This window comes from Plodia interpunctella, chromosome 5 (assembly GCF_027563975.2).
Source record: "Plodia interpunctella isolate USDA-ARS_2022_Savannah chromosome 5, ilPloInte3.2, whole genome shotgun sequence".
In the NCBI taxonomy this organism is placed as follows: Eukaryota; Metazoa; Arthropoda; class Insecta; order Lepidoptera; family Pyralidae; genus Plodia; species Plodia interpunctella.
In genome coordinates this window covers 6,771,263-6,796,191 of record NC_071298.1, presented here as the reverse complement: position 1 = coordinate 6,796,191, position 24,929 = coordinate 6,771,263, and the positions used below count along the sequence as shown (strand labels likewise).

General features: G+C 34.4%; 1 protein-coding gene across 2 annotated transcripts; it reads left to right on the top strand.

The window, feature by feature from the left end:
• The first annotated feature begins 172 nt into the window (after window positions 1-172).
• sbm (sobremesa) lies at window positions 173-24,844 on the top strand. 2 transcript variants are annotated; one of them, XM_053744818.1, is made up of 13 exons: window positions 173-328; window positions 13,197-13,306; window positions 15,147-15,243; window positions 15,958-16,059; window positions 16,568-16,674; window positions 17,040-17,175; window positions 17,701-17,826; window positions 18,266-18,413; window positions 18,805-19,032; window positions 21,451-21,547; window positions 21,887-22,036; window positions 22,383-22,551; window positions 22,938-24,844. In XM_053744818.1, the coding sequence occupies exons 1-13, from the start codon at window positions 289-291 to the stop codon at window positions 23,003-23,005; spliced, it is 1,578 nt and encodes a 525-aa protein (XP_053600793.1). In that variant the 5' UTR covers window positions 173-288; the 3' UTR covers window positions 23,006-24,844. The 2 variants fall into 2 exon arrangements, with proteins under 2 accessions (XP_053600793.1, XP_053600792.1); XM_053744817.2 differs by lacking the exon at window positions 173-328 and adding an exon at window positions 7,904-8,422.
• Window positions 24,845-24,929: the final 85 nt, after the last annotated feature.

The following is a 24,929-nucleotide window of genomic DNA, read 5'->3' as shown; positions in this document are numbered from 1 at the left end:
ATAATATGTTTTTCATAAAGAAATTAAAACATGACATGCAATGGGCATGACTCAATTAGTCGGCCGAGTTGCGTAGGTACCGCAGTCACGTCACCGAGTAGTTGCTCTGGAGTCATTCATTACCAACTCAGAAGAATGAGTGCTAACATGATGCGCATGTGAGGGGGGGTGGGTGCGACGACAGGGGGGTGCTGGTCAGTGTTTCAGCCGGCAACGGAGCTCGCGATTCAGTCTCGCTTGTGACATGAAAGGGCGCGATCCAATACACCCAGCACGGTGCTCCGAGAAATGCATCACTATGAACAGCCGCAAGGGAATGCATGCAATGGTGAGTTGCACTAATTTTCTGCATGCTTTATGTTAGTTGTACGTATACGTTTTGATGTTCATACAGCGCCACGATCTGCCCAATGTCTACATGTATACGTGTTAAGCCTTGCCTACTAAACATATATGTACTGTACTATATATAGGTAGAAACTCCGGTACATGCGTTTGGTTTTAATTATTTTTTAAGTGTGATGAAAAAAAAAGAAAGTTTTTATTCCAATTTTAAGGTGAAATTTTAGTTCTTTTAAAAAAGTTCTAATCTAGAAACGTTTGGATAAAATACTATTCACTTTGAATTGATAGAATGACCATGAAACAAAATAGCTTCTACCTAGGTACTCGTACTAAAAAAGTATCTACTAAACAAAATTATTTATTTTAGGCATAGCGTTAGGTATATTTGGCTAACTAACTCGGCTGACAACTGAACCAACACAATAAAACCGCTTGAAATATTTGACCTCGGCCAAACTAACAAACATACAAGTTTCATAATAAAGCTCACAAAAGTACAAAGTGTTGAGTTGACCTGAATGGTCTCTCAATTCTTCAAAATAAACAACCGACGAAGACCTCTCCGAATGGGAGGATATGCCCATAAATCGCTGGTTAGGTACATTATACAGTACATATAAACTTGGTAGAATTGTTTCGTCTTTGTACCTCACACACACCAAGTTCATTCACTGGTCTTTCAACGTTGGTACATTGCTTAGTTTGTCCTTGGGTTGGTAACGTGATACGCTTGATACAAAGCAATGTACCTATTTGCGTCAGACGGAAAACATTACTATATTATATAGGTACCTGGGAATTACGAATAACCTAGGCACACATTTTTCCGATTTCCTTAATCTGTTTATGTTTATCACCCAAATGTGGCTGTGTCTCTGTGTGATATAAGTATTATATTTTTATTGATATTATTTTTAACAGTTTGCATATACTATCTCATTCGCTCAAAAAATATGATTTTATACTTCCACTAACGGTCCGTGTCGGCTTCGCACGTGGCATATTTTTCCACTTCCAATAAATTATACACTTAAACTAATATAAATAGAAATAAAACTAACTTGTCTACATCACTTCACTAGCATTTTCTGAGTGCACTGCTCTGGAAGCTCTATTACAAGGTCATGCTAAGGTCGAAGCGTTTCACAGCGCAGCTTGAACTACGGTAATACAACTACAGGCACATACCTACGTTTTCACCCGGCGTAAACCAATATCTACACTACACAATATATTTGACAGAAAGTGACAAAAAGTGGGACCAAAATAACACTTATGACGAATGTAATAAATGGTTTTTTATTATTACAATAAATCTATACTTAGTACATGCCACTTATATCCTTTTTGATATTACCATTGTATATATAATATAGATTTTATCTTTTAATCAGCTAATATTACTGACTATTGAAATTGTAGGTAATATAGGTATTCAAAATTTACACGTAATTGTGGGGCACATTACATAATCATTATTAAACTAGTGGAAATATATATCATTGTATAATTGTAATTATCTAAATATAAATTAATTTTGTTAAGATAACTAATATTTTGTAGTTGTTAAAGTACGGACTACCTAAAATGTAAAGTAATGCCCACAGAAGTCAATAATGTCTCAATATGTTTCGTTATGAGTTTACATGAAGAACTATAAAATATGATAATATTTATATTCTATAAAGATTAAATAAATCATTTTTTTATCAAATGCAACAACCACGTCTCTTATGATATGATTCATAAAACTGATTATTTTATACCTAACTAAATACGGTAATGGAGAATGCGTTGTAAATAAAAGGCCTTGAAAGACAATGATTTATGCTTTTAAAATCTATGAAATGATTCCAGTTTTCGGGAAATTGTTTAAACAAGTACATAATATGACTAATCAAAATGAATGTACTCAGTCATAAAGGAAAAAAATTTGGTTGTAATGTGCTACGAATTCATAGCATACTCGTAGAGGGACCGATCGTCGTAGCACGACTACGAAATCGAGGACTGTTAAATGGTCTGTGACTGCGTTGTAGCAAGCATGGCAGTCGTAGCACTATCTAATCTAGCTAGACTATGCCTCTACACAGAAGGGACTACTACAGAGAGGGCTGACATAAATAAAAAAATCTTTTGACTCTTGTTTAGAGTTCCGTGCACGAATTTCTGTGAAACATCATATCCACAACAAACAAGTAGGTACCTACTTAAATTCAAGTGCACTCACGATATACATATAAGAGGCATCAACTTGCATATTAAAACGCGCGCCAAGTATTGTTGGCATCTATTTAAATTGAGATTATTTATTGAAATTATTATATACACATGCAACTGTTATATGGTGATGATGGATAAAATTAAATACTAGTGATGTGCCGTTCACAAGTACCATTATACTTTCTTGGAAACTGTCATTATTTTAGGGGAACGAAAAACATTACCCATTTAGAGGAAACGCTCGATCGAATGGGGAATGATCCCCGTTAATGAAAATTTGGTGACGGTACATCACTAAATATTGGAGCGAGAAACTACGTTTTTGATTTTGCTTAGAGATTTGCTCCTCGCTGGGAGTATTAGGAAATCTTTATTTCGGTCTTAAATCAAATAGTACGGTAGCTGAAAATGTTGTTATTACGTATAAGTATAGTTTTATTTGAATTAAATTGAAAATTTTCACGAAGTATCCGAACCCACTTTCACGGTCAATCGAGATGCGTGTAATAAGCTATGAGAAAAAAATAAATTGAAATGAAATACTTATAGAATATCTACTACTGATGTCATAGTGGAGTACCTACTAATGTATTTAGTTTGATGTTAAACTTCTGCACCTACCACAGGGTATGAAATAATTGTACGAAAGAAGACGTATTTAAAAATATGTAAATTAATACGAGAAAAAAGATCAGACAGTTTATTTTGTTGTCAGTTTCTGTGCAATACAATTTTCATTTTGTATTTCCAAGATGATGAACGCCCACTCCCTCAACTTCGCAATGTTAAAGCTAACTGCGAATGACGCATGCGCAAACTTATTGATTGGTCCAACTTGATTTCATTCGTGTTCCTCTCAGCTAGATTCTGTTAGGAAGATGTTCTATCAATGAACTTGTAGCTGTTGGTATCTCGCGCACTGCTAAAGGTGACCTTGACAGCGGACACATAATTCTTAATAGGGCTTCAACTCAACGAAGCGTAATATTTAGACCGTCATCAGCATTTTAGCGTTAATTGGCGAATATACTCGTACTTTGTTCATAAGATACAATGATGTGATTGTAATATGCGGAAAAATCCAGAGTACTAACCCTTGCCAGATAAATAATAATTTATTCGGTACATAGAATAACAACCAATTAGGAAAACTACTTTAAGTAAGTAACTATGAACAAGATTTATATTATCAAAACCAAATGATATGTACATTTTGCCCAATGTCGTTACAATTGCTTGTAGTTCTCTGGTAGCAATCTCTGGGTCACATGACATCGTTCGCCATCTCAGAATAACTGACGTCTCGGTCTAAATATAATACTTCTGCTACATTTCTATGCTTCAGGATACGCAATTTTATTTGCTTATGATTTGTCGCACTGCACCTCGGAATGGAGGTATCTAATAGTACTTAATTACTCCCAAGTAAATTATATTTTTCGTAAATACATAAAATTTAGTAATTTGATATTTCATTGAAAAAATAATATAAACAAGTTAATCACGTGTTTGCCTAGTATATTAGGAAAATACTTACTATATTAGGAAAATACTTTTGTTTGCTTTTAATTAAAATTTCATAAGTTGTAAGATTCTATCGAATTTGAGACTAAACTTACTAATATTATTATTACCTATAATAGGCATTTCATTCAATGGTTTCATTAATAAATTTTAGTAACAATAAAAAATCAGCTTGAACAATCTATTAAATACCTAAACACTTATTTTGCACCTAACTCAATATTTCGCTAGCAATCGCATTTGAATTTATGCCAATGTTTTGTAAACATAATACCATTGCTAACGTTTCCAAATCACGTTTATGAATTGTACACTCATCAAGAACGCATAGGGCAAGATTAAAAGAAATAGGGACAAATCACGTATCTATTGATGTTAACTAACAAAAGGACAACACGTCGCACACGTTTACTTTTAGTGAGGAACTTGAATTGTATTAATAATACGTAATTGTAACCGTCTTATAAATGTATCAAAAAATGTATCACATATTTTTGATACATTTATAAGACGGATTTTTAATATTTTTTTGTGTACAGAGCTTAACCTAAAACATACAGATCATGGTCCCGAGACATAGCTATGTAATTATCCTTATCCTTACAAATTATATAACAAAGTCATATGCCGCGTCCGTCTGTTCGCGAGAAACTCGTAAAGTATAGTGCACAGATTTTCATCATTTCACTAATAGATAGATAGAGTGTGATCCTTTGAAAGGTTTAGATATGTAATTTATTCTATTTTAGTTAGCTCTAGTTAACCGCGAATTCAAAATAAAGAATCAATTTTTGACCATAAATTACAAAATACCAATTTGCTAAGCGATTTTGAAGATTCCTGAAATTCGGGAAGGTCACTTGAAAGGCAACAGAATGTCCGTGACAGAGCGGGTCCTTCACCCCACAACCGTATAACCTAAATACTTATTTTACATTTATTGATATGTATGTAAGCACCTACTATTGTGGTGAGTACGTCTGTTATTAATAAAGACAAAGTACAAAGTTAAGTTCGTTATACATTTTAAGATACTTAGTACTTAGGCACCTTATTATGTGAAGTTAAAATCTTTTGCAAAATAAAGAACTTTACATAGGAACGTATATAATATGAACCTTCAAGGATCATATATGAAACATGGTTATCCTTATTACATATTATAAAACAAAGTCCTCTACCGCGACTGTTCGCAATAAACTCAAAAACTACTGCACGGATTTTCATGCGGTTTTCACCAATAGATAGTGTGGTTCCTGAGGAAGGTTTAGGTGTATAATTTATTATGTTTTTACCCGAGCAAAGTTGGGACGGGCTGCTTGTACATATATAAATGTATAAGTAGATATAGAGCTCAAGTTCATTTTTCAAGTGCATGAACGTATTTATGGTCGAAATAAAATGGATAATAATATTATATGTATAGATATTATCAGGAAACTAGAAGTGTTTTTTTCTTATAACTGTCGACTAGTGATACTACATTTATAGTGCTTCAGTAATTTACGATTTGATGAATAAGTACTACTAACTGTCGCTGCTGTTGAGAACAAGTCGACGACAGCCTAACACTAAAATAATGTAAAGAATATTGCAAAACTTGGCATTCCTGCATTCAGACACAAAAATTAACGCGTCAAGCGTCTGTTAATTACATTACACGACTATTTACATTTTTGGAAAGTTTTTCGCTCATAATGCTTCGATTTAAGATATGAAAGGACAACATCTACATTTTGTCCTTTTTGTCAAGTTTTTTTTTGCTTAGAGTTGTAGTTTTATAATTCTAATATAATACTGTATATGTATGTCTCGACTATGCAGTGTCGTTTGTTGCACTTTCAAAGACATTCCCAATGCAAATCTGCAAGTGTGGAGAACGAATTAACGTTACTCTGTCGTTCCCACAATTGATTTCAAGTCTTTTCTCCCCGAATTAAGGATGATAATGAAGTGGCATTGGGGTAGTCAGGACGATGCTGGGTACTCGGGTATATGGTATGTGTGATAATTGTATCGAGTGCCAAAGAATTTCCACGTAACGCATATCATCTCGAATTTGTTTCGTGAGTGGACGTTTTGAAGTGGACACGACCCTATCTGATTATTTCTTAATGAAAGTTTAAGAAAGTGGCTGCGACATTGAGAAACCCTCTCAATACTTGAGTTTAAATAGAATTTTTAAAAGATGGGTGGCAATGTATCTATCACAATGTTTGATCAAGCGAATACAGGATATTTAGTTAGTAAAATTTAGCTAAGGTATTTACGTGCAGATACTGTGTAAAAATAAACAGCTGAAAAATTTTGCTAGCCGAAATAACCTATCACTCCTCCTCCTTCACTTTTGACTTGATTGATTTACGAGCCGAGTTTCTGTCTGTATACAGAAATTCACTATGTAAATATAATATAACAAAGCTCTCTACTTGTACGTATTCTTTGACTCAAATTATGATTTCAGTAAGTGTGCAAGTTCTTCCATCTATTCTGATGTCGTTATGACGGCATGAGGCGTCTTAAATATTTTTTCCAAAATCGACTTAAGTATCAATCTCCCAGTATTTTTTTGAATACATAGAAATATAACAAATAAATAATTAAGTATACCATATTTTTAATACATATTCTGTAAGAAATGTTACATCTAATGGGACGGTTTCAGAGCATTACATTACATAGACGAACACTAGTTTCATGTATTGCGATGTCCTTCAGCGACCGTGGTTCGTCAGTTCGTTTTGGCTATTCACGCTCCATGAACAGACAGGGGGTCACCCAACGTCACAGCCTAGCTGGGTCGGTATTGACGGACGACAGTTCAATAACCGATGCCTCTAATGATGTCTTCGCCTAAACAATCAAAGGCACGCCCAAAATGGTTTATTTATGGTCTGACAATGGTATTTTGGTAGAAGAGTCATATTAAAATTAAAACTGATATGATGACTATAATGATTCCATTCCGACGATATATTAGATTCCATACGAGATATTAGACCTTCACAGACACTATTTCACGTCTAATTTTAAATTACACAGTATTTCTCAAAAAGCTACAAAGTACTTACTGGTATTTCGGAAAAACCCCTGCTGAGAAAAAAATGCCTCTTATTTAAATACATATTACATATTATGGTATCCATATAAAGTATAATATACCTTGTTATAAGGAGTAATGCACCATGTAAAGTATAATATAGCTTGTATGACAGTAATTTATTGTGACGTCAGGAATTTTGGTGTCAATAAGCATTTCTGACATACACACACTATAGTGAGACCAAAAAAAGTAAATGTCGTAATTAATTATTATTTAAATAACTTTTAGCCAATTAATGCAACGAGAAAATCTTATGTTTTCTTGGTAAATTTATATGTTGCAACTTGAAATTGATACGTTTAATAATGCTGATAAGTAACAAATTACTAAAATAAGATATAAAAAAAACTATAAAAATACTCAGCCATTCCAAAAAGCAAACTGAAAATTAATGTTGCCTTTATTTTAGGCGAGCTCTCTGGGTTTGTCGATGTTGGGTACTTCACCTTTTTCATGTCGATTTTCAAGACAGACATCTATGTCAGTAGAGGTTTTCTTGGTGTATCTTGCTTGATGTCGTGTCGAAGTTCATGCTAATAAAACTTATAACGTTGTACGGCAAAGATACACCGCGTCTGTTTTGTTTATGTATAGTGTACGTTTGATAAGGATATGCAGCGTGCAATAATAGGTGTCAAATCTCGTGGCCATTGATCGGTGGGCGGGCGGCGGCGGGCGGGCGGCGCCCACGTGCTTTCTGCCTCCCGGAATAGACAGTCCGCGCCGCACCACCGCTCTTCGCTTACATCTTCTCCGCGTATTTTTTTTCGTGTAAAATACTCTCAGCAATCTCATCAGATGCTCAATCAAACATATCAGATATTAACTAGTGTAATTTTATTCTTCTTTGAAGTGCGGCGTGAACACAGCGATTAAAGGTTGTGAGACGTAAGCAATAACGCGTGTATTTCGTCACGTAAGCATTAGTGTGAATTGTATTGGTGATTGTGTCAGGTTGATATTAGGTTTTAAGGATCAGTCAGTCCTCTGTGGGCGGCGAGACGCTACGTTAGCGTCGCGATATTTGGGAGAATTTAGAGTTGGCTCGCGAGTGGTAAACGCCGGCGCCTAGCGGAACGGTGTGGAAACGTCAGCGTATGTGCGATGAGATGCGTGAAAAACTGTCTGAACTCCTGCGCGGCTCGGTGCGTGCGACCACGCAGACGGCCAACCCCGACAAACTGCACAATGGCGGCATTTCCAACGTGCTCGTGTTCCCCGATCAAGGTTGTTGCTGATTATTTTTATAATTTATAAATTTATTTACATATAAGTACATATACAATTAAGGAAATTCCACATGGATACAATTTACATGAAAATTCTTTAGCACAGTTTTAACTGGTACCTAGGCAGAGTTTGAATGAAAAAGGGAAAATATTGGATTCATAGAGTGACTAGTCTTACAGCTGTAAATATTATTAATCTCTTCTATTAATATTTAATTAGTTTTTTAATTATCTTATTTCGTTACAGTTTATTTAGGCAAATCGACAAACGAAAATAAAATCAATCTGTCCTGCCATTATTGCCGTAGGCAATAAAATTAAATATATTTCGCTGAAACACTGAGATCATGTATGTTTTCGAACAATGGTCTATAAACTTTGATAGTTGCCTCTGTATAGAAAGTGAGACAATATGTCTTGACTATCGTTGCAGACAATGTAAAAAATACGAAGTATTTTACTTGCTGAGTCATAATATTATGGCTCTGATTTGTTATTGCAAGTTTTGCACTTAACTACTTTCAACATTGTAGATATTTGTATTTACTTTTTACATACCTATAATGCTGTAATTCCTTGGCCATTACAGCTGATTTCTGATAGGAGGGCACTTCTTACTTCAACACTGATTTTATCTATTTCTTGATCGGTATCTTCTCATCCCATTTATATAAAGCTGGAAACTGATTAAGTATGTAAAGTAGAATATATCACATATACCTAGGCTGTATTGCCGTAACTATCGTTAACAACAAGAAAGTTTCGATTGACCTGCAACTCTATCCGTCCAGAGGTAGATAGATCGAAGAATGCGGGTTCTTTGAGAATAGGATTACGTAAATAAATCGTGAAACTGTGTTTATTGTGTTTATGTTAACGTTAACATTAAATATTAACCTTTGAAATCAGTACATAATAGATTTAACGCATTGTAAATATGAAATTCAAACGTAGTTATGGTAATATGGGAATGGTCGTCTGAGGTGCTGATTTTTGTGGTTAATATAAGTTACCTAAGTAAATGTCAGTCTAGTCCCTAAAATATGTTTCTAAATACAGAGATGTTAACTTAGAAATCAAAATTTTCTCGAATATATCTCGAATATTCTGCATTTTAAGCGCATTTGAATCATAAACGAACCACCAGGAAAATAAATAAGAAATTCTTGAGTCTATGTGTTTGTTTGATGTACGTGATGGCAGGCAGATGCTATGTTTTGGTTACACTGCGTCCGGTGTGTCATTTGAGACTCTCGTCATCAAAATGCACTTATACCATGCTTACCTGATCACAAGCTATATGGTATAGTGGTAACAAGCAGGAATAAGTATAATCTGTTATGTGAAAAAGGAGCACTATAAAAATATTTAAAAGCTCCCTAACATCTGAACGTGTTCCCGGTATCTTTACGCCTGAATACCCAGGATCCTTAAAAGTGAACCTTAAAATTTTGAAGGTTTACCTTTCAATTTTCGGCCGGCTGACGTCAACCCTCTTTGACAATAAGAAAATCTAGCGCAAAGAACAAATTGATATATCACATCTAGGTATAGAACAAAAAAAAAAGCATTTCGAAATAGAAATTATTAATTTCCAAATAGATTTCTTTGGAGCATAAACATATAAATAGGTATTAAGAATCAGTTTATATTAGTTTCACCTATTATGCAACTGAATACATAGGTCTTTTCCAGCTTGTGTCATGATGACCCAAAGTCATGTCGCTGCTGATTTTCAGGGAGACCTAACAATCTTTCAGTTTTTCTAATGAATTCCTCCATTATTAAGTAGAAGAAATAATTAAATAACACTAAAAAGACATATATAGAGCATATATTTACATATATTTTGGATTCTTCTAAGGATTAAAAAAATGTGGTGCACATTGCAGTAAGTACCTATTTATAAGCCGCATTGCCGCACCCATCGTGTTGTAACTAATTATTTTTATTAATAAAAATTCAACTTCTTTCTCAGGTGTACCTTAACTATGTAATATTTTCCGTATTTCGTTTAAAATTTAGTTACCTACTTAACTATATTTTGTAGGCTCGAGGACATTTCTTTATTACATCATCAAAGATCGAACACAGGAAAATTTTAAACAAATATTGATATCGGATTTACCGATGAATATCTGTTAAAGTGGATTTTGGTCCGATAGCGATATCTACTGAATTAGTGGAACATATCACAAAGAGCAATCAAGTTTGAAGTGTCATTCATGTAGAGCTTGTAATCTACTGATATGCTATTACATCCGTGAATCTTCATTGGATTACTCACTATTATACTTTATCGTGGTAATAGGTATAAAATTATCACTTGTAGTGGCCTAAAAATTGCTATACTTATCGTTAGTTTTCATCAGCAAGAGTCAAGAGCAAATAATCTATAAATAATTAAGAAACAAGTGCATACTAACAACAGAAGGCATACTTATATTCCAAAAATGTTTGTACTTTATATAACCTATGCCACTTGGTCCGTCACAACTTATTGTAAAACATTATAAAGACCTAAAATGATAATTAAAATCATGAAATAATTTATACTTATTTTTGCCAGGGACAAACAAACTAGCAGAGAAAAATGGTTAGAGACATATTCGTCCCTAGTCACAAATCATCGTCTCGATATTTTGCGGGCACAAAAAGTGGAGCAGTCATAAAAGAACCGGTAGAACCCTGTCCGACCTAGAGATGGGATATTTAAATCGTCAAATCTCACACATTGGCACTGATAGACTGGCGCGACAATAAAGTTAATTCGTTTGGCTTGCCACGCTGTTTTCAATTTGTAACTACGTAGATGGCCTGAATTATTTTTACTAATGGAAAGTGTGAACAATGTTAAGCTTTTAATTAATGTGACAAATGAGTTTATTTACTTCGCAGCTAGCTATGTGGATCACAGAACGAATTAATATTTAAATAATAAAGATTTCTTAGACTTCTTTTTCTTCTTATGTGCAAAAATAAGTCTCTCGGTCTCGTCTACTATGTGGTTTTTTTGTGGATTTTACCAATAGTTAGTGCAATTCCTGAGGAAGATTGAATTGTATATAACTTATTATAATTTAACCGAGCGAAGATGGTACAGGCCGCTAGTTAAAATATAATACAACAAAACCGAACATTATTGGATAAAGTATACGTACATCTTGAGAATACAAAATGATTTAAATAGGTAGTTACATTTATAAGCTAATTGGGGATTATTTTCTGGTGTAATTAAAACATGTCGTTATTTAGTAATGCAGACTTGTGCTATATTTTCTAGGCCTTTTACCACAATCAATACTGACACTGGCATATGGTTCGCCCTTGAATCGATTTTCCCATAATTTCCGCGTTAATTTTAGCACTAGGTACAACCAATACCACAAAATATTCACCTCGTTAGAGTAGTTACTCAATACGCGTTTTGAGTAGAGTTAGTAGTTGCCGACCTCGGTGGCGCAGTGGTTCTTGCCACTGAACCGAGAGGTCCCGGGTTCGATCCCCGGTCGGGTCATGATGGAAAATGATCTTTTTCTAATTGGCCCGGGTCTTGGATGTTTATCTATATATGTTATAAAATCTAGTATCGTTGAGTTAGTATCCCATAACACAAGTCTCGAACTTACTTTGGGGCTAGCTCAATCTGTGTGATTTGTCCTAATATATTTATTTATTTATTTTATTTATTTATTACTGGAAGTACTGTCTAATCTGTGGTAGGGTTCAATCAATCAAAATTATAAATACAAGTCAATGAATTTTATATCATGGGGTATGTTATTAGGTTTTTAAGGGTATTGTCCTTGTTATCGGGAATAGCAAAAGTAGAGACACCGACATTGATGGTAGAGCAGGAAACGAGTGCCATTTTAATATACCTACTCACTCACTAACCAAAGACTAGGTAAATGCGAATAGGAATAGAGTTAGTATGCATAAAAGATCTACATTTCAACCTCTTTCTTTAATCCTCGCATGTTCCCTGTTCCATTACTGCTTCGAAAAAATATAAACCTTTTAAATTTCACAACTTTGCTTTGATTTTATAACCAGCTGTCTAACCCTGACGAAAACCCCTTTGGGAAGGATTTGGAGTAGTCTTATTCTATAAATTTATACTAATGTTAAAAAAAATTATACCGACTACACGTGTCGTCAAAGCTGTAAGACATTATTTTGGCAACTGTTCGATGCCAGGGATGTTATTTCTATGTACCTCGGAATTTATATGTATTGTGACGTCAATGAGTCTCTTCTCGTAACGTTGCAAACGTTGGTATGTCCCATATACCACACCCATCGGAAATAGATAGATTGTGCTGCAAGCTGTGTGATAAATATTTTTCCAAGAATTCAATAAGTAAGTTTGTACAAATACGGATGAATAAAGAACGATTGATTTATCGATTTGTATACTTACAGACCATAAGATCAACAAAAAGAAAAAAAAATGTTACAGACAGTAACTCGTTATTATTATCCGACTTCTTTAGGGTTCTCTGTCACATAAAAAAATAAAATCGCATTTGTATCTAAGTTTTTACCAGACCATTTTACATATGGTTTACTTGTCTTATGGTTTAATATCTCTTTAATGGTTATTTGACTTATATAGTCCAATAACCATTAAAGATTTAAAGCATAATTTATTTTATATTGTGTGTGTACAAATCGCGAATTTTGAGATTGGTTTTCGTAAAAAAAATCCCTATTGTATAAATAGAGAAATGCTATTCGTAACATGTTAAAAAATGATTTATTTGTTCCAGGGAGTGCACGCGAAGGCGGACTGGTGTGGCGCGGGTGCTCCGGCGGCTGCGACGCCGAAGGCGGCGCGACGGGCGCGCTTGACGATAGCAGCCTCAACCCAGGAGACAAGGTAAACTCACAACCATAGATAAAATCAAAATATATAAAGCTCACAACATACACCTATCTTTTACTTAAAACTAGAAAAACTAGGTAATCATTACATATTTAGAGGATAGATATGATTATGTCAATATGATAGGTATTATTTTATATAATCATTTTTCATTGCAATTTTATTTTATTTTTTATTCAGAATGTAACCCTTAGTTAGGGTCACTTCATTTGATAGAACCGTTACTTTAAAAGTACTTACGCGTTTTTCTGTGGGAAGAAATCCCAACTAGGAATATAAAAAAAATGACTAAATAATTAGGAAACAGTTCTTCTAATCGAAATTGATTTAATAAAATCTAATATCCGTTTGCAGAAAATAAGCAAACATGAAGCAACTCAATAATGAGATGAAAAACTATTTTCATTCAAAAACAATGTGTGACATGCATAATTCCATCAATGTACCATAATCAATCAACTCATTCGAAGTGAAGAATTTATCAAACTATCTAAAGAAGTAATAAATTAAACTTTTCTTTATTTCCATCAAGAATATTTTGGTACTAGAATTACAACAATGCTCTACTTTGTAGCTCTGATATGTTCCTGGATAAATCGATAACGACCGAAGGGCATCTCAAATCCTATTTGCAAACCTCTTGATGGTTTGTAAGCTGTATGCAGAAAAGAAACTATAGAGAGCGGTATGTTTAGTACAGACCTCTCTATCGTTTCTGTAAGAGGACTATGTGTACAGACAGATTGTACACACAGTCCACTAAGTGCTCTGTATCCGTATAGAGTTCTAAATGTTGCTACTTATTTAATTGTTCTTATAAAATAATGGACATTTCTACATCCAGTGAAGTCTCATGAGCACCTCCAATCTAAAACGCCGGTTTAGCGATATAAGCGTGGCAGACAGATAGATTTTTGCTTCAGTCAGTGTGGGTGGATGTTGGAGTATGATTGAAGTATAAACTATAGGTACTTCATTCCAATTGTAATTCACATTTAGCGATATAAGTAATCAAATAAATTGTGGGCAAACTCAGACAAAGAGAACGCGAGTGCTTCATGGAATGTACGGACATGCAACATGTAAATTTATTGATAGTTATTTTGGTTTCAGAAAGTGCCTATCTAATATTTATTTGTATCTATAGTATGGAAATATTAAGTGAATTTCCTCAATAGCGAAGTTTTTGGGCACTTGTGCAAGCGAAACGACAATGAAATAAAAAAATCTTAATGTTTTGCGTGGTACTTTTTAGTGCTGCGTAGTGAATGTTTCCATTAGTAACTACTTACCTAAGTAGATATATGTTGGTATTTGTGTATGTTCTACGATCTCCATATATTGTATGCGTGGAAGCTCTCAATTACTCGCTTCGTTCGTCTGTCATGGCTCACGTTGGTCTTCGCTCGTACGCATTGCCGTTATAATCAATTAGTGGCTCCCATATTAGAGTAGGTAGTTATTTTTAAACACATTTTATTCTTCAAATGTCTGTCTTTATCAGATACTTTATGGTTATTTAAGTAGTATATTTTTTAATGGCAAATTATCTATACACCAAAATACCAAGAGAAATTTAGCATGATTTTCTTAAAAAATTTCATCAATTAATCAATCATTGCACACACGCTTCATAAGTTTGAAACTTATTTGAACTAGGGAATAAATCGATATCGATCGTCATGATGAACGTTTTGCATAGACAGACGTTTTATTTTGGCATTTAGGGGTAGGCACCCCAAACCTCCATAACCTTATTTAAGTACCTATTGTTCCTTACATTATGATAAGAGTCTGAGTGGTTGTATTATGATGCTACCGTACTCTTTGACAGTTGGAGGGGTCGGACGCAGCTCCGGACGACCCTGTTCACCTCAAGAGACGGGTGGGACTCTTCAGTGGGGTGGCTCTAATCGTTGGCACCATGATAGGTAAGAAACATAATCATATATAGAAACAATTTAGGTACCTACCTAATAATACCTTATTAAATTAACATTGACTCCATCATATTTCTTTTATCTATGACTCCAGCACAGTCTGTGCCACAGATGTATTTAATTTATAGAATGAGAATCTAAGTACTTATACCTACCTAGAACGCCATTTAACATGCATTCATTATTACGTAATCTATAAGTATATACATAAAACTCTTCCGTTACTGAGTGACTAACTGACTGACAGACAACGTACAGCCGAAACTACTGGGCGTAGATATCTGAAATTTGTTGTGTAGGTTCCTATGACAGTGTAGGGGAGCCTTTTAGTAAAAGGCGATTTCCTGAAATTCCCACGGGAAACGGATTTTTACTCACATATGAAGTTGTGGGCAAAAGCTAGATTAGATATATGAGAAGTATATTATTACACTACCACTTAGGAAGTGAATTTGAATTTTAGGTACCGTACTATAGCGTGTATTGAGTTGAGGAGGCCATTAGTTTTTAGCTTATAAACAGGAACATTACTTATCTCAAGCAATCGTGTAAAAAGTGACAATAAATACCTACTACTTACTCTCAAGCTACTCTTTAATTTCTGTACTTATGGTATTTTGTTATGTGCAAAAAAGTTATTTCAAACAAATTACTTGGTATTGTTTGGTTGATCGTATTTACATAACTTTAATGTACCTATTTCAGGCTCGGGAATTTTCGTCTCGCCCTCAGGGCTTTTGGAGCGGACGGGCTCGGTGGGCATAAGCTTCATCATATGGATGGCATGTGGCCTGCTCTCACTGCTCGGTAAGAATACCAGTAATTAAGTAATTACAAAATACCTAAAAGGATTTCCACTTCACATAGTTGTGCAGAATTGAACTATATTTATGGGACTTTGTGATACTGTGATAATATTTATTCTGCATGATTTAAATACTTGGCAAGAGAAAACAAAATCAACGAAAGACCACTATTTATTATTGACTTAGGATCAAATCATGTACATGATATCCATGCCAAACGCGACTAGATCTAACTATTTGTACAAATATTTGGCTTTAGGCCTTGGGAGCTAATGCGGTTTCTATCAGTGACAAGAGGGCTGGCTGCTTTTTCGCTCAGAGGCCATCCAACGCGGGAATGCAGTCTAATGGTCTCATGGGTCAATTCAGTTTAATTTAGTAATAATAGCTTATTTCTTTTTCTTAAAAGAAAAGTCTCAAAAATGAAATTTTTAATTAAATAAGAATTTGGTGAGGATAGTAGTTACCCGTGCTAAACTCATAGGTAACATATAAATTTGTTGATACAGGAGCGCTTGCATATGCGGAGCTAGGAACGATGAATACGTCGTCAGGAGCTGAGTATGCATATTTCATGGACGCATTCGGAGGACCACCCGCGTTCCTCTTTTCATGGGTAAACAATTTAAATAGCTTTCCATATGCAGCACTGATAATTAACACTAGTCGAAAGCATCATTTTATTATTATTGACTTGCAGAAAATGATCGCACCTTTAATTGGATGCCTTCGGAGTGCCTAAATAAATATGACACCGCGCTCACTTGTTTGTTTCGTCAGGTCGGGTGTTATCGTAGAAAGGAATTGATGTTTTATGGTGGAACACATTTTGAGTATACATAAAATTAATTCAATTTCTCTGGTCATAATAGGACAGGCTTTCTTTTTTCAAATCAATATAAAACGTCAAAATGAACTGTGTATTTTGGCGTGTATAATGTTATTGTCCTTTAGATTTATTTATCTTTGATCGTTCATCAGGTATCGACATTGGTGCTGAAACCATCACAAATGGCCATAATCTGTCTGAGCTTCGCCAAGTATGCGGTGGAGCCGTTCGTGTCGGAGTGCGAACCGCCAAGCAGTCTCGTCAAACTAGCTGCAGTCATTTGTATTGGTACATCATTTGTTTTTAAAATAAAATCTTTTCCAAAGTTATCGCAGCCAACGACGGAGCGATCAACGTGACCACACACTGGTCAAACACAGCTTGAATAGCTATATCAGACTCGATAAGATTTCTAAAGTACTCGTAACTGCTCTATGCTATGGAATGCACGGCTTTATTAACAGAAGTTAAAACATACTTACCAATCCGTATTGGATTCGCGAGATGGGATGAAGCTGATGCTCCTTTATCCATCCGTAAGAAGCCAGTGCCCCAGCAGTGGGGATATTGAAATGGCTGATGATTATGTGTATCCTCGCATTCTGGGACCATTCCAACTAGTCTACCAATTGCGCGTGGACCCAGAACACCACCAACATTCCACAGCGTGTAAATCCAATAAATTTTTAGAAAAGCATCCTCACGTACCTAAAATCTGTGTCATTAATCAGCTAAATTTGATGAGTACTTACCATTTATATTTTTATTGATGAATTGCATTATCTGTTTAATCTCGACATTTTCTTGCTTCAGTTATGATTTTGGCGGTGAACTGCTACAGTGTGAATCTGGCAACTAATGTCCAGAACACGTTCACGGCAGCAAAGCTGGTGGCTGTGGCGATCATCGTCTGTGGCGGCGCCTACAAACTGATATTAGGTAATATTCTGACGCAGGAATCGTATTTTCTTTATTTCTCATCGGTTCCATCAATGTCCTTCAATACTTGGTTCAAATCCCGACTGCGTTACTTTTGAGTACCTATTTAATACTAAGAGTCACTTTTTAGTTTCCGTACCAGTTTAATTTTATCTTTAAGACATGGTACCTACTTAATAACTATTGTTTCCTAGCAATTTCTCTACATAAACACTAATTTCAACTCAAATTATGACATACATACATTTTTTTTCTCGTAATTTAATATAAGTATCAATTAATTGCCATTAATCATATTGAAAAATTATAAAACTAAGCAAAGAGTTTAAATTATAAAACTAAGAGCAGTCGGGTACAGATATCCCACGTCATTTCATATTTTCATACATGGCCGTACATAATCGCGAAGACTGACGGTTGGTGTGTCCGTATGGTGCAGGTAATACGCGACATTTACAGGAGCCCAACTTCGCCAGTAGCACGGCGACGCTGGGCAACATAGCCACCGCATTCTACACCGGCCTTTGGGCCTACGACGGCTGGAATAACCTCAACTATGTCACTGAGGAAATTAAAAATCCCTCCAAGTAAGTGAACGTGTAGTTATATTGATATCTATTGAAATCATGTGTTATGTAACAACTAGAAACTGAGTACCTATACACCGCTCGCGGGACCCTTTCTGAATCTATGACATATACACTGCATGTTTTTTTTTTATTATGGTTGCTTAAATTTGACGTGAGAAGCTTGATGATATAAATTTAACTGTTGTAGAATTTTTATATTAATTAATAGGTAATATATATATATATATATATATATATATATATATATATATATATATATATATATATATATATATATATATATATATATTTAGTTCCGGTCTCTACACATCACGTAATTCTTCTTGACAAATATTTATCATTTACCACCGATGATTACCACCTTAATGTTTCCGATTATGAATTCTAGAAATCTCCCACTGAGTATAATAATCGGCATACCGCTGGTAACACTATGCTACGCCCTGGTGAACGTATCGTACTTGGCGGTAATGTCGGTGAACGAGATGACCGACAGCGAGGCGGTGGCCGTCACCTTCGGCAACCGCCTACTCGGGCCCATGGCCTGGCTCATGCCGCTCGCCGTTACCATCTCCACCTTCGGGTCTGCTAACGGCACTCTATTCGTCGCTGGAAGGTAAGTTACTTTTTCATTCAGTTCATTCTGTAACTATATTCAGCTAATATGTAGCTGGCGAGCCCCTCTCCCCTCAGTCACACATGTTCATAGTCTAACCGTTTTATTTATGGGTTAAAATCTCGAAATTCTCTTCAAGAACTCTTCAAATTAATTAACATCCTCACTGTTGTATGTCAGTATATCTTTGATGTGCTTATTTTTGTCAAATCAAATTTACGTTTATATAAAAAATTAAACGAAGTAAATAGTGTAAACACTAGAAATAAGCACAAACTTTGTATGAACAGATTCAGGCTTAAAAAGGTTCGGCGGTCTTTCGTGGGTCAAAGTGTAAAATTATTCAATAAACTCCCTGCAGAGGCTATTAATCTGCCAATGAAAAATTTTAAAACTTATGTTAAGAAAACATTAATGGATAAAGCGTATTACACAATTAATGCCTATTTGACTGATAAAAACGCTTGGATCCTCCCGACAACTTTGCCACTCCACACATGATCTCCTAATTTTTATTTTACAGTTTTTTATTATTTTATTCATAATTTTTATTTTTGTTATAATAATTCATATATTGTGACATTTAAATTTTATTTGTAAAACATGTACGTGATTTGTGATCTTCAAGTGTCTGAATTATACTTCTATTTCGACGAATAAGAATTGTAATTATGAAGTCATGGGAATCGAGTGTGTCATGCTCACTCACTCGGATCACAATCATAACCTGTTTTGATATACCTTTTGACTATGTACATTATGTACTTTTATATATTATTAGAAAGAAAAAGAAACATTGTAACAATAATGGTAAGCCGATCTGGCATGATAGGGACCAACACTGTTCAAATGAGTTTCTTTCGGCATTTCTTCTCAGCAGTGGTCGTTCGGAAATGCCAGTAGTTTGTAGCTTGTGAGAAATAACTATAAATATAAAGATTGACGAGAAAAAGTGCCTGTGAAGGTCTAATTTCTGAATAAATGATTTGAATTTTATCACTTTTTCCAGTTCGTGAAGGACTTGACATAAAAGTACCTACTTACTTTCATTTTAAAATCTGAAGTGGCGCCTCAATCCTTTTGTACGGTCAGCTGCTAAAGTCCAGTAATACTTTGAACTTTAAGCCCGTATACTGATCTTGTAAGCTTCTATCACCTTATCTGCAATCTTTCCAATTTCTTATTGACTAACATTCTACATGGGGCAAAAATTCATTTTTTGTATGTCTGTATGTTTCGCGATAACTTTCAAACCGTTGGTTGGTTCGATTTTGATGAAATTTAAAAGGTATGTGGGATATGCCAATAGAATTTTTAAGTTCTTGGGGCATCAAAATCGGTTCAGTAGTATTTGAAATATCAACAATTTTATTAAAAAAATATTGTGTTCACGAGGTCTAAGTTCGCGGTGAACAACTAGTTATTGTTTTCATTTGTTGGTGATTTTTCTCTGTTTATCACAATTTGGAATCTCTTCAATCTTTTTTAAATGATGTCATCAATAGGTACATATAATAAAACAGAAAAAATTTCTACATTGAACATATTTACATAAAAACTAAATTAGGCAATAATAGAGAAGTAAAAAATCTGTCTGTTTGTACACGCTAATCTCCGGAACTACTGGACGGATTTGAATGAAACTTTTTTGTTATATAGCTATGAAGCCTGGGCAACATATAGGGTATAAATGATTTTGAAAACTGGAACACCTGAGGACAACCATGAAGTACAAGCTGAGATATAGGAAATATAGAAATGACGCCTTAACAAAAGTTATATTCAGCCTGATGATCATTTTCTGTTGAGGTATAAAAATCGAAGAGCTGGAACACCTGATGTAGACTCATGATGGTCCAGGTAAACTATAGGAAATATAGAACTGGCGACTTAACAAAAATTGTTCAGCCTGATGAGCATTTTCTGTCGAGGTATAAAAATCGCAGATTGAAGGAACACTTGATTCAGACCCATTATGATCCACCTGAACTTTACGAAATATTGAAATGACGCCCTAACAAAAGCTGTTCAGTCTTTTGAACATTTTGTGTTGAGGTATAAAAATCGACAATCGGGAACACCTGAAGAATAGTCATAATAGTCCAGCTAAACTATAGGAAATATAGAAATGACGCCTTAATAAAAGTTTTTCAGTCTCATGAGCATCTTCTGCATAACATAACGATCTAACATCAGATGTAGCGCATCCGATATGGAATTCATAGAGATTAACTGTTCTGAATAACATTTTTATTTTAGTCATCTGAATAACTTGGCGTCCGAAGGAAAGATCTCCAATGTAGTATAGGTATAAATATATTTTTTAATCTCTAATAATTTTGACTCATTAACTACCAAAAATTGTTCGGCCACGCGAACGAAGTCGCGGGCATCAGCTTAACATACCTAATATTTCAGGCTTTGCTTTGCGGCTTCGCGGGAGGGTCATCTATTGGACATACTATCATATGTTCATGTGCGTCGATTCACTCCTGCGCCTGGACTGATATTCCATGTAAGTTTTTAGATTATTCTAGACCAAGTAGGGGAGACGACTTATATATAAAACTTTATTGCACAAATTACAAACAAAATATGTATCTAATGGTGGACTTAACGCCATATAAGCCAACCATAAACTAAACAGAGATAGCATTGTGTTGTATATTTTTTACTGTGTGTTTTAATAATGCATTTTATATTTCATTGATGTGGCCTATTGATTGCATCCTGCACTTCAATGAAAGGATATACAGTCACATTTTAGTCATTACTTATGTGTAGCACTTAAATCTAAAATTATTCATAACTTAATGCCAAGGGCCATTTACATATCGTGATTTGTTTATTTCAGTCTTTGATAGCGGTGACGATGGTGCTGTACGGGACGATAGACTCTCTGATCGACTTCTTCTCATTCACTGCGTGGATATTCTATGGGGGCGCTATGCTCGCGCTGATCGTCATGCGATATACTAAACCCGATGCACCGAGACCATATAAGGTAATCCCAGTCAATTTTAAAGTCGTTACAGATTATTATAATAAATTAAACAGATGTATTATAATAAATTGTCTAGACCAGTAAAAGTAAAACTATGACATATTGTAAACTACATTTGCAAAAATGGTCAAGATCGTACGAAGAAAATAAGTATATTACATTTATAAATAATATGGATAAAATATATCTTTGTAACTCAGGACACATCAATTATAAAGAACAAAAGCCGTGTAATTTGTAATATGTTGGATTTTTTAACGACTCAGTTATATACCATCTAGAATTATGTTTTGTTCGCTTAAATGACACTACCCTGTATATTACAGTATATGTACTCATGTTTCAGGTGCCAATAGTGATTCCGTATGCCGTGCTGCTGGTGTCGGCGTACCTAGTCGTGGCCCCCATCATAGACAAGCCTCAATGGGAGTACCTCTACGCCACCGCGTTCATATTTGCCGGCCTGCTGTTCTACTTGCCCTTCGTCAAATGGGGCTATACATTGCCGTTTATGGGTAATTAATAGCGTTGAAAGTCCGGAAAAAAACGAATGTTATTTTCAGTTTTTCAACGTTTCCTAAAAACATTTGGTTTTTTAATTTATATAATTTAGTTAGAAAACTAAAACAGAAAAAAATTGAACTTTCACACTTTAGTTTGGAGGTTTCCGAATAATTCATGTGTTATTCAGAATGAGTCCTGCTTTTGCAACGCTACTAAATAATATGATTAAATTTTAACTCGCAGTATTTCAATAGTTATTAAATTGTATCGAATTTATTTTGACAATGATTTATAAAATAGCACTTTAGAGAAACTAAATTTAAAAAGCAATAAAGGGTGGAAAAAGCGCAAATATTGAGTTTCAAATTAAATTAAATCATATTGTTTTATCTTACAGATAAAATTACCGTATTCCTGCAAATGGTGCTGGAAGTGGTGCCAACTTCGACGACGTTTGAGTACTAGGCAGTCTGCGCTGGACTTTAAAATAGCATTTGTGACAAAATTAGAAATTATTGTTAATTATAATGACACCCTATCGTTTTGTTATTTTACCCACAAGAATGTACGGGTGGCATTGATATTTGTTGTTTTCATCTCATTAATTAAAAGTTTATAAATGCCAATTCATTGAGTGAAACAGACGAAATATTATGTATTCATAATATATTTTTTTATATTTTAGAGTGATGAAAACAAACAAAAGACGATCTAATACTTTTGAATCTATTATTTTTGACTGAAATGTTGTTCCTTATTCATAGATTTTTAAATGGGTGTAAAATGACAGAATATTTGCAATAATTATTTATCGTTTAATAAAAATAATATATCTTTCAATATTGAAATGATGTTTACATAATCAACAAATAACATGGGCTATTCAAAATGCCCAAATATATTTATTATACATCTCCATAAAACGTTAATCCATATGATAAAATGTATATTACTTAGAAGAAACAGCCGACTGGCATATTTTTGTGAACATAGATGAATAGAGCATCATCATCGTTCATTTCATTAGTTTGCACGAATCATTCCTATGGGGTCATGCTGTTGAGATGTTAAAGCTTCGCCTATTTTATATATTCAGCCAATATATATATATATATGGATAACAGGATAAATGAGAACACAGAAATTCAATAATAAATAATTCTAAGTTTTGTGAGTATGAAGTTAAACCGGTTATTCCGGTGTTAAGGATCGTGGTCCATGCACATCGAATCCGTATGCAGCACTAATTCGTAAAAGAAATTACTCGTGGTCACACTGGTGTAGCAAAACAATGTCCGTCATGTTCAGCACGATTACATGGAATTTTACATAATTCCATACAAAGAACAAGGAGTGCATTGGTCTTAAAATAGGGCCCATTAAATAAGCAATTAACTGTTTACACACTCAGTCAATTATTTAAGAGATATTTTACGAAATCATTCCAACCCAGGAATATAAATAGATAATTAACAACGTGGCTGCTTCTAACGGCAATTCTCATTAAGCATGGAGCCCTATTCGCATCACTATGAGTGATTGTGCTAAACTCATAGTTCGTAGATCATGTCCATCACTAGACAACATAGCAATGGAGAATCTAGATATAGTGTGTTTATTAATTTACAAAAGTTTTTGCGGTTTTTACTCACTGTGAAGGGGATAGCAATATTATATAATTTATTGTACCATGTCTTTGTTGACGTTAGATTTCAGATATAAACTAAACAGTGACGTAAGATAGCATTTTCGTCCCAAATAGTATAAGAGATCTAGGGTTTTGTTACAGGTACATGCTACCCCCAAATCAAAGACTAAAATGTGTGTTTTCTAACAAATTACGTATTAACAATGTTCAGATGGAAAGCTTTGCGACTGGTAAAATTTGGTCCTATCATTCCTTACCGGGGCATAGCGACACCGTCAGCATTCTGTTATTATTAAAAATATTTTTATATTTATTGTTTGTATTAAGGTTTTCTCAGAGAAGTTTTTATAAAAAAAAGTAGTCTATAAAACCCTTGTTACAAGCTTCAAAAACAATATTTTGCCAAAATTTGTAGAAAATTCTACTTAAGGACTAAGTAAAAGTGGGCACACGGCAAGTACACACCTAACGATGTGATATTGTTATGGGTAGTAACGAATGGTTTTATTTTGTATAAAGAAATATCATAACTACAACATAAAATTGCATAAATATAAATAACTATGTATGTACTTATCTCTGAAAGAGAATATAATATTTATTGTTATACAACTACAATTAAATAAAATTTTAAATAAAGACAAAATTAAAGCATATTACGTGTTTTCTTACCAATCGTAACGGATAGGACCCACTGAAAATAATAATTTTTCGCAATATAAATGTTAAAAAGAATGCAGT